This window comes from Contarinia nasturtii, unplaced genomic scaffold (genome assembly GCF_009176525.2).
Source record: "Contarinia nasturtii isolate CC-2019 unplaced genomic scaffold, AAFC_CNas_1.1 Cnas_scaffold_1037, whole genome shotgun sequence".
Classification (NCBI taxonomy): Eukaryota; Metazoa; Arthropoda; class Insecta; order Diptera; family Cecidomyiidae; genus Contarinia; species Contarinia nasturtii.
This window is the reverse complement of record NW_022198383.1, coordinates 3,088,090-3,097,599: the sequence shown is the minus strand read 5'-3', so window position 1 is coordinate 3,097,599 and position 9,510 is coordinate 3,088,090. Positions and strand designations below refer to the sequence as shown.

The following is a 9,510-nucleotide window of genomic DNA, read 5'->3' as shown; positions in this document are numbered from 1 at the left end:
CGGGAATTTAATAATATAAAATTTTTGATTCCGGTAACCAATTATATCTCCAAAGCTTTCGCTCGCATACATATAAATCTGGTATTTCTACTAGAGATTTTTAAAGGGAAATCATATTATAGTTTCATATAATTTAAGTTCAAAAGTTATTACTGTTTCGAACGTTTGATCACATTCTCCTTCAAGTGCACCACAAGCACAAAATCTCAATAATGATTTCCCCTTGTAAGGCGTAAGCCAGCCATCCAGATATGGTCCAAAAACCTTGCCTTTTTGAAAAGACAGTGTTATAAATGTGTTATGCGTTCAATTGCATGTTGCATCACCTTTTACAAATGGTTTTGTTGACAAGCAGACTCTTCGAAGGAATTTAAAAAGTTTGACGAGGAATTTTTTGGTTTTGTCAGAGAGTTTGCTCAACGCCTCCAAACCGGGTTCAACGCTGTTTGACTTCATTTCTGGAAGGGTTCATTCTCTCACCAATTTTGAAACGGTAAAAATATTATAGAAGATCATACCACATTGTCTTAAAATTTTGGCGCTTTTCTCGGGTACGATTGGATTTTCAACAGTTCTCAGAAATTGTTTGAAAACATCCCATACTTCAAGTCCATCTTCAGGGGCAAATGTATAGTTCCCCGCATTGACTTGACTCACAAGCCTATTTATCGTTTGTTTTTTTCCAAATACTATGTTGAAATATCGATCACGTACAACGTTTTTTATAAGAAACTCGGTTATACTATCAAAAAATGGTAGCAGTCCGACATCATATATTTGATCTATACTCTTAGCTCCAATTCTATAAGGAGAGATTATTTGTAAATAATTTTAATTTGCAAAAAGGTACTCCGTATTTACATTTTAGCCGCTATTGATGGTTTTCCCTGAAGTGAAAGGAAATTAGCAAACAGAAAGAACAAATAAGAAATAATAGTGAAATTTACCAATAAGAAAACCAGTCCTAGACATAGACATACAACTTTAAGTGTTGGTGTCATGTTTGAACGTCAAAATTTTTCGGCTCCGTTTCTGAAACAGTTCTAGAGCTAGTTCTATAGTGTATAATAAATACTGTATCTTATAAAATACTGTGTCTTATATAGCGAACATATTTTATTTTTTTCAATATATCATCTAATCGAATTCAAATTTAATTCAATGATATTTTAATCTTCATCTCCATATTCGGGGAATATATACTGAATTTATTCAATATTATAATTCGTTTGCGTAAAAAATTAGCTGTGTTCCACATTTGGTGAACATTTGTGAATTGCAAAAGACGCTGACATTTATAAAAATGCATAAATTTATTTCCTTTGACATTTCACATTAGAAACTCATTTTGTATTTTTCCATAAAAACAAGAAAGAAACGAAATAAGTTGAAATTCAACGCTTCATTCAATGACATGTTCCACAAAGAGTGACAAAATATTTAATTAAAATATGGAGTTAAGATACAGGCACGCTGAGACATTGAATGGCACACGTGTCTCCAGATGAAGCTGTGTGGATTGTGTTACTAATATGCGTATACTATTTATTGTTTGTATTCCTTTCGAAAAGAATGATATAATATATAGCTTGAGATCAAATTCATTTCCTCTGTACAAAGTCAAGGTAATCATCGAGATAAATATGATCACCCCAAATAGTAATGAGATGTGCCAACATGGGATTCTCTTGACTCCTCACATCCACAATTTCCGTTAAAGTTGTTGGGAGGCTGAAGCATTGATCCACCATTATTGCCAAATCAGCCGCATCCATATTATTGCTGTCTATATTTGCAGCATCTCTCATAAGCCGTAAAACATTATCAATTAACATTTTATTTGCATTCGGAAGCTCATTCAATGCATCAAGAACTGCATTCAACTTTTGCACAATTTGGTCCTCTGTAAAAATATGAATTTGGATGGAATTTTTTGACACAAAAAAGAAATCGCTTGCTAATCATTTACTTGGGTTGTTTCTGATAATAACGGCGACATCGTGTGGTATGACCGACTCCTTGAAACCTTTTAAGAAACATTTAAACAATTGAACCAAAATGTGTTTATTTTTAATTCCAGAATAGTCTTGTAATCCATTTTCGATCTCTCGTTGCATTGCATTTCTCTCAGCCCTTTTCCCATCTTTTTTGAAGAAACCATCTAACATCAAACAGTTTTCTCTCATGAATGTTAAAGAATTCTCCAAAAAATCCTGCAGTGGCCTTGAGTTCCAACATTGTGCCACACTTGGGTTTTTAAATCTGTAAACATTTTGTCGGCAATTTGTTGTTTTAATAAAAAATATATAATAACAAAAGAAAAATATTTACACTTTGCAAGTTGATTCAACACCTGGATATTTGATCATATGAAACTTTTCATTCCTGTAACCAATTATATCACCAAAATTCTCACTCATTCTACCGTAAATAAAATATTTGATCTGCAAAGAGAAGAAACCTTATTTTGATAACAAAAATGAGAGAACAATATGTTCGCTGCAAAAATGGTGTTTGGAGACGTTTAAATTAGAGAATAAAAATAAATTATTAAAATTTTCGATATTTTTGCAAATTTGATCGTGTAATTTAAATTCTAATTAAGAAATGCCTTACAATTTCCAATTCTCTCTTTCCACGTCCACATAATGACTTGTGAGACGATTTTTGTTTATATGGTGTAAGCCAAGCATCCATTCCTGGCCCAAAAATATTGCCTCTCACGAATTTTGTCGTCTTCGAACAGACTCTGCGGAGGAATTTACTAAGCTTGACAATGAATTTTTTGTTGTTTTTGGGCAGTTTACTCAAAGCATCCAAGCCAATTTCTACTTCCCCTGGTCTTACATCTAATCAAAGTTCAGTTTAAATATTAAAAGTGCTGAAAAACTCAGAATATAATAGGAGATAAACTGACCACAAAGTCTAACAATTTTGGCCGTACTCAAAGGCACTATTTGATTTTCTAATTTTTCCATAAAATGTTCGAATACACGCCAAACTTCATGTCTATCTGCATAATCAAATTTGTAGTTTCCTTCGTTGATTTGCTTTTCAAGCCTGTCCACCGTTCCATGATCTACGTGATATTTTCGAAAATTTGGGTCTGTTACAGTATTCGCCAGAAGAAATTCCGTAATACTATTCCAAAACTTATGGAAACTTTGATCTTCCCATATTTCGTCAATGCTCTTCGCTCCAATTCTAGAGAAAATTGATTTTTTAAAATGTGGTTTTTAATAGAAAGAGTGAGTTACATACAATTTTGACGCCGCAAATGACTGCCGCTGGAAAATAACAAAATATTTGTTGAATTAATCAATTTTCACGATTTTATTTTGCAAAAAAAAAATACCCATAAAATAGATATTATCACACACGCACGTAGAACTTTAACTATCATTGCTGAACTCAATTCAAATAATAAAACGAGTTTAATTTCCGAATGTATTCTGAAAAAGATTTGAATAAGTGAATTCTATATCAAATATATATCAAAAAGTGTTTTCATTTTATTCATCATTTGAATCATCAAGAATTAAGCGTGGAATTTATTTTCGACATTTTCGTGTTTATACCAGCAGGTGTATATTTGTATGAGATTGGAGACTTTTTTTTGCGAATCTCGCTAATGAGCGCCATCTGATTTTAGTGTGAATTAGATGCAAAAACTGAATTTAATTCTGTAGCATTGAAATGAAAAAGTGAAAAAACAACAACAATAGCACGGCCACACAGAGCTGTACATCTATGCACAGCACACTATCACACAGCCCACACAAAACAGTAGCGACAGTATTGTTTTTGATAGGTTTGAAACCAGACTGAATGGGCAATTGGGCATGTACAGAATACATATATTGAATTCTTCAGTAGTTTCTACTATTTGTTCAGCAGATGTCGCTATTATTTTGTGTAATTTTGGGTCTTCACGTTTTTTTGTTTTTGTATGAAATTTGACAATTGATAGCACGCAGTGCATCTATGCGTGCTGATGCATACATACACATATACGCTTTCTTCATTCTTTCATTCCATTGCTATACGTATCTCACTGGTCAACAGATCTATGTAGCCATGTTACTGTTGTTGTTTTTTTTCTCTTTTTCGATTCAATTCATTGTAACTAAATTGAGTTCAACTATGGAATACAAGATGGCACAGATGAGGGGAATTCGCATTTTGTCTCTTCATAGGCTTAGCCGGTTGGTTTATACAAGTATTATTCTATTATAATATTTATATTGATGATATTAATCAGCGATACAATCCATTTTCGGGACGTTTTGCTTGCTCCGTTTCGTTCAAAGCACAACTGAAACCAACTGAAGAAACCGTTTTGAAATCGGTGTGTATGAGAAACGTCAAACCGTTTTTGAACGCTGGTTTTAATTAATTTTGACCTTGCATACCGCGTTTTTAAATGTCTACGGTGCATCTTAAGCACTCCATTGCCACATATGCACCACTTTCAATGAAAAGCTTCATGAGTATTATAACAATATGAAAAGCTCAAACCAATTATATCGAATTCAGAAAGTTTTGGGACTAGAAAAGAAAAACGAAAAGTTCTTTCATTTGGAAACTTCATTCGATTCAATACTTTGACAGATTATTTTAATTTGCTGAAGAATCCACCGCATATAAACAAAAACTTCAAGCTAAAATGCATAAGTTACAGATTTTTTGAAATTGCTTTAGTAAACAAACTGGTTATATTAAAAAAAACTCCTGGAATCTAATTCTTGGCTAAATAATAATTGGCGATAATTATGATAACAAATATTTACATGTTTAACATATTAGATAAAACTCATTTTCTCTGCACAAAGTCAAGATAATCATCTAGGTGAATATGATCGCCCCAATTAGCGATAAGATGAGCCATCATCGGTTTTTCTTGTCTCTTCACATTGATAATTCCCGTCAAGGTTGTTGGAAAAGAGAAGCATTGATCTACCCTTATTGCTAATGCAGACGCATCCATATCATTGCTGGCTACATTTGCGGCATCTCTCATAAGCCGTAAAACCTTATCGATTAAAATTTTATTTGCATTCGGAAGCTCATTCAGTACATCAAGAACCGCATTCAACTTTTGCAGAATTTGGTCCTCTGTAAAAATATTAAAATTGAAATAACGAAGAAGCAAATCACTACAATCAATTTAACAAACCTGAGATGTTTCTGATTATGACGGCAATATCATTTGGTATGATTGGTTCTTTGAATCCAGTCAGAAAGCGTTTGAATATTTGAACGAGCAGATGCTTATTTTTAATTTGCGTAAAGTCATTGAAGCCATTTTCGATTTGGCGTTGCAGTGCATTCTTATCAGATACTTTAGCATCTTTTTTAAAGAAACCCTCCAACGTAAGACAGTTTTCTCTCATGAAAGTCAAGGACTTTTGCAAAAAGTCTTGCAATGGTTTTGAATTCCAGCATCTGGCCACATTCGTATTGTGGAAGCTAAAAAAGAAAAGGACGACTTAGTTAATAATACCCATAAAAAAATGACCGTAAAAATGAAAACAAGCAAAACAAAAATACATCTTGCATGTTGATTCAACACCAGGTAGCTTGATCACATAAAAATGTTGGTTCATGTAATTAATCACATCTCCAAAGCTCTTGCTCATTTCATCGTATATAAAAATGGTCTGAAAAAATGCGAAAGCTTTGTCAGTACTGAATCATACAAATGATAATAGAACCATATCTTCACAAGTATCGAATACAAATTTTTGAAACTCACTTGAATTTTGTCCAATTTCCCGCTTTCATTTTCAAGGCATAAAGCTTTCCTAAGGAAATTTTCTTTCTTGGGAGTAAGCCACGCATCCATTTCTGCACCAAAAGCAATATTTTTCATCAAATAAACTCGCCGGAGAAATTTACAGAGTAAAACAATGAATTTTTTGGCTTTTTCGGAAAGTTTGCTCAAAGCCTCTAAACCAGGCCCCACTTTATCAAAATCATCTACCAAAGATTCATTAAAAACATACATTTTAAAATACCGAAGAAAAAAGTTATATAGATTAACCTACCACATTGTTTTACAATTTTGGCCGTACTTTCAGGAACAATAGGATTTTGTAAATTTTTCATAAAATTTTCGAATACAATCCAAACCTCATGCCTGTCTGTATAATCAAAATTGTAGTTTCCTTCGTTTATTTGCTTTTCAAGCCTGTTTACTATTTCATGTTTTGTAGGTGTGCTGCGAAAATGCGGGTCGCTAATTGTGTTTTTTAAAAGAAAATTAGTAATTCCATCCCAAAATGTGAGGAAACTTTGTTCATTCCATAGTATGTCTATACTCTTGGCTCCAATTCTGTGAAAAAAGTTAAACCGTTAATGAATATCTTTTATGTAATTCCTTCATTAATTATGTACAATTTTGTAGCCGCTGAAGATTGCCCCTGAAAAATAAGAGAAAGCCTGTTAGAAAAACGTTCCCGAAAACGAATTACAAACAATTTTACCAATAAATGTGCCATCAGCAGGCAGAGAGATATAGCTTTGACAAACATTGTTGATTTGTTTTAAATTACAACGCGAGTGTAGTTTAGTTTCTGAAAATTTACAGAATGATTAAAGACGAATCAGGTGTGACCTTATATAGGCAAAAATATTGAAAAACAAAAAATTCCATGACGATAACTCCACTCTTAACGTTGAAAAACATCGAATATGAATTCATGTTATTGTTAACAATAACAACAAATATTTTTGTTTTTCTATATTCCACAGAGTTTTTTTTATTTATGTCTCTTAATTAAATTTTTGCAGCCTTATAAGATGACACAAATTGGAATAACATTTGATATTGCTCATTCTTTATTATCACATGTGTTTGTCACTTCTGACAAACACTGTTTTCATGTCACCTTTAAATTGGCTCGTGTACACGTGTGTTTCTAAAGCGTCAATATTTATTCCATTTTAATTCGTTTGACATTTCATATTGCGTTAACCCAACGATAAATTTTCCATTGAAACATATTACATATGCGTATATAAGCTTGTTGTACATGGACTTTTTGTACTCTATTCTACAGACTGAACTAAAAAAAACTCTTTGACTCTCTTTGATATCATAAAATCCACTCTGAATCGTTTTCAAACACAATTAAGCACTATTTTAGCCACATTTAATGCTCGTTTATTCGATTCAAAGACTGAACGGTTATTCATTGGTTTGAGGGCGAAATTCATCAGTCTTCGTGTGTCATTCAATGCTTTTTTTTCCTTTCCGAATGTTACAAAAGGTTCATCCTAGGGATTTACTTTCCGGATTTCATTTTTAAGGAATAAAAAGCATTCATGATTCCCTGTCCAAACATAAACCGGCCATCGCTATCGAGCAAGAACAAACTAGCTTTGGCATTGTCTAAGCTAGTAAAAATCCATTTTATAACCTTTCTCCATTCTACAGGAGATTATTGTTACTATACCATCTCTCTTATTTCTATGTTCAACTTTTTTGCATTCGTTTTTTTGTGTGTATTTGTGTGTCATTTCATAACAGTCGTACATTGTTTTCATTGTATTAACTGACAAAGGGACACCATGCATGCATGTTCGCATTTTCAATGGATTCATACAGTGGCAAAACGCCGCAGGAAATTTACTCGTTTGATATACTAAATATTCTGTTTTTCATGATTGCCATTTGTTCGAATGGCAACAAAACAAACAATGAGAAACGAAATGTGTGTGTAAGCTTCAATGATTCGCATATGTTTCGATTTAAGCGAATTTAAAATCAACGTCGTATGCATGGTATAAAATGTGATCCTGGTAAAGCGAAAGTTGTAAAATGTCGGGTTTTTTCCCTTGCTCAATGACAGACAGCCAGTGAGAACTATACTTTTAGGCTTGTATACATTTGCTGCTATTGGATTTCATGCCGAACACACTTATGCATATGAGCAAAATGGAATATTTAAGCAATTCCTTCGGTAGATGAGTTACAACATTAAAAAGAAAGGTCGGAATAAGTTCGACGAAGTGACAGATTTGCCGTAAATAAATGACAGACGGTTGACATAGGCTTTATTGACTTCTTTTGTTTTGAAGAAAAATATTTCGGTGTCTGGTGGCGAAAAAAAGCCTTTTAATATTTAATTTGGAATGAAAAATTTAATGTAATTTCAGCAAGAAAATTTTCAGTCTTTCTTTTCTCATTGCAAGAATGAATGTAATTTATTGCGATTGTCTGCTCACTCTGTCTCGTATATGAAGAGAATGGCGGCAAAATCAAAATGGATACATTTGGTATGCAAGATGAAAGCGATTCGTTTTCATGTTCTCCCTCAAAATTCTCTAATGAATATCTCGAACGTTTCCATCGCACACTGTTTTTTTCCTTCATCGTTTGCCATTTTGTTTCGCAACTAATTAGATCTACGCAATAATATTTATGTAGAACAATTAAAATGAATCGTTGAACTCCAACTGTAATTTCGTAACACAAAACGTGGCAGCTTCACCCAAGAAGTAAAAAAAAAATCATTTTGCCGACTAGACGAAATACGTCTCTCCTGCATTAAATTACCGACAATCGTATCAAGTATATATGTTCCCATATCAATTGCATGACAGTCTCCCATCATTTTGAAACGCACAACCGAAACCATCTAATTAATTTTTCGAAATTACGTCGAGGTTATGGTTTCATAGTCGCAACCGAAAATAGACGAGATTTTCGAGCAAAATCTTTTGTACTATTGAGGCAGACTTGTGTGAAAAATTCAAATGTACTATATCTGAATGAGTGATTTCTGCGAAAAGTAACAGAGAAGATTTCTCATCACAAAGAACTGTCAACAAATAGAGAGACTTTCTAACAAACATTATCAACAAGAAATCAAAAGCTTTGCATCCATCGATTCAATCGAATTAAATCTTGAATTCAATAGAACGATATTGTATGAAGAAAAAAAGATTATCATCGTACAAAAGTTGAAAATTGTTACTTCTAATCGATGGATTTGCCATTCAAATATTCCACTTGAAAATGTCACAAACTAATGCGAAGACATTTTTGTTAAAAGAGCTGAAATCATCGACAGTTTTGTAAAGGGTGTTTTTCTAAGAGGTTTAGGATTTCAAATTGATATAAATAATATATATTTTTTTATTTGAATCGTGAAAATTGCTTTGTTTGGAAGAAAAACCTCTGGAATTTATGTTTTAAAAAAGATTTCTGGCATATTAATTTGAAATCCTCAACCTTTTAAAAAAACACCCTTTATTTTTCTTTTAAGTTTCTTCCATCCGGAAGATTTTGCACATAGTGCAAAAGCTTATTCTTTTGCGCAGAATATGAGGATAAAGTACGTATGATAATCACAATGTATTGTCGTTTCGAACATACAAAAAAATCCGTTGAAAAAAAATATTGCATGACATTTTCGTTGAACGTTTTGTGGACCTTAACATTGTAACATATATTATCGTGGTGGAGTTCATATTTTCATGCAATTTTTCAGCCATTATGCATGG

General features: G+C 32.7%; 3 protein-coding genes across 3 annotated transcripts; all 3 read right to left on the bottom strand.

Annotated features, from left to right (window-relative positions):
* On the bottom strand, positions 1–1,066 carry LOC116344375. The gene is made up of 6 exons (XM_031772879.1): positions 948–1,066; positions 862–887; positions 519–802; positions 327–458; positions 154–269; positions 1–90 (listed from the first exon to the last, which is right to left on the bottom strand). The coding sequence occupies exons 1-6, from the start codon at positions 999–1,001 to the stop codon at positions 88–90; spliced, it is 615 nt and encodes a 204-aa protein (XP_031628739.1). The 5' UTR covers positions 1,002–1,066; the 3' UTR covers positions 1–87.
* A 408-nt stretch (positions 1,067–1,474) lies between these two features.
* LOC116344407 lies at positions 1,475–3,447 on the bottom strand. The gene is made up of 7 exons (XM_031772926.1): positions 3,356–3,447; positions 3,262–3,287; positions 2,918–3,204; positions 2,617–2,849; positions 2,332–2,444; positions 1,970–2,262; positions 1,475–1,903 (listed from the first exon to the last, which is right to left on the bottom strand). The coding sequence occupies exons 1-7, from the start codon at positions 3,401–3,403 to the stop codon at positions 1,602–1,604; spliced, it is 1,302 nt and encodes a 433-aa protein (XP_031628786.1). The 5' UTR covers positions 3,404–3,447; the 3' UTR covers positions 1,475–1,601.
* Positions 3,448–4,572: 1,125 nt separating this feature from the next.
* Positions 4,573–6,579, bottom strand: LOC116344298. The gene is made up of 7 exons (XM_031772775.1): positions 6,486–6,579; positions 6,397–6,422; positions 6,048–6,334; positions 5,756–5,979; positions 5,551–5,660; positions 5,177–5,469; positions 4,573–5,115 (listed from the first exon to the last, which is right to left on the bottom strand). Exons 1-7 carry the CDS (start codon positions 6,531–6,533, stop codon positions 4,814–4,816), a joined length of 1,290 nt encoding a protein of 429 aa, XP_031628635.1. The 5' UTR covers positions 6,534–6,579; the 3' UTR covers positions 4,573–4,813.
* Positions 6,580–9,510: the final 2,931 nt, after the last annotated feature.

Coding starts and splice junctions, on each gene's coding strand:
- LOC116344298 (XM_031772775.1), bottom strand. CDS start 6,533: ATGTTTGTCAAAGCTATATCTCTCTGCCTGCTGATGGCACATTTATTG. Junction 5,980..6,047: donor CAAAATTGTAAAACAATGTG/GTAGGTTAATCT, acceptor AATCTTTGGTAG/ATGATTTTGATAAAGTGGGG. Junction 5,661..5,755: donor GGAAATTGGACAAAATTCAA/GTGAGTTTCAAA, acceptor GCATTTTTTCAG/ACCATTTTTATATACGATGA.
- LOC116344407 (XM_031772926.1), bottom strand. CDS start 3,403: ATGATAGTTAAAGTTCTACGTGCGTGTGTGATAATATCTATTTTATGG. Junction 2,850..2,917: donor CAAAATTGTTAGACTTTGTG/GTCAGTTTATCT, acceptor AACTTTGATTAG/ATGTAAGACCAGGGGAAGTA. Junction 2,445..2,616: donor GAAAGAGAGAATTGGAAATT/GTAAGGCATTTC, acceptor TTCTCTTTGCAG/ATCAAATATTTTATTTACGG.
- LOC116344375 (XM_031772879.1), bottom strand. CDS start 1,001: ATGACACCAACACTTAAAGTTGTATGTCTATGTCTAGGACTGGTTTTC. Junction 888..947: donor TAGGACTGGTTTTCTTATTG/GTAAATTTCACT, acceptor CTTTCACTTCAG/GGAAAACCATCAATAGCGGC. Junction 803..861: donor CCATCAATAGCGGCTAAAAT/GTAAATACGGAG, acceptor CTCTCCTTATAG/AATTGGAGCTAAGAGTATAG.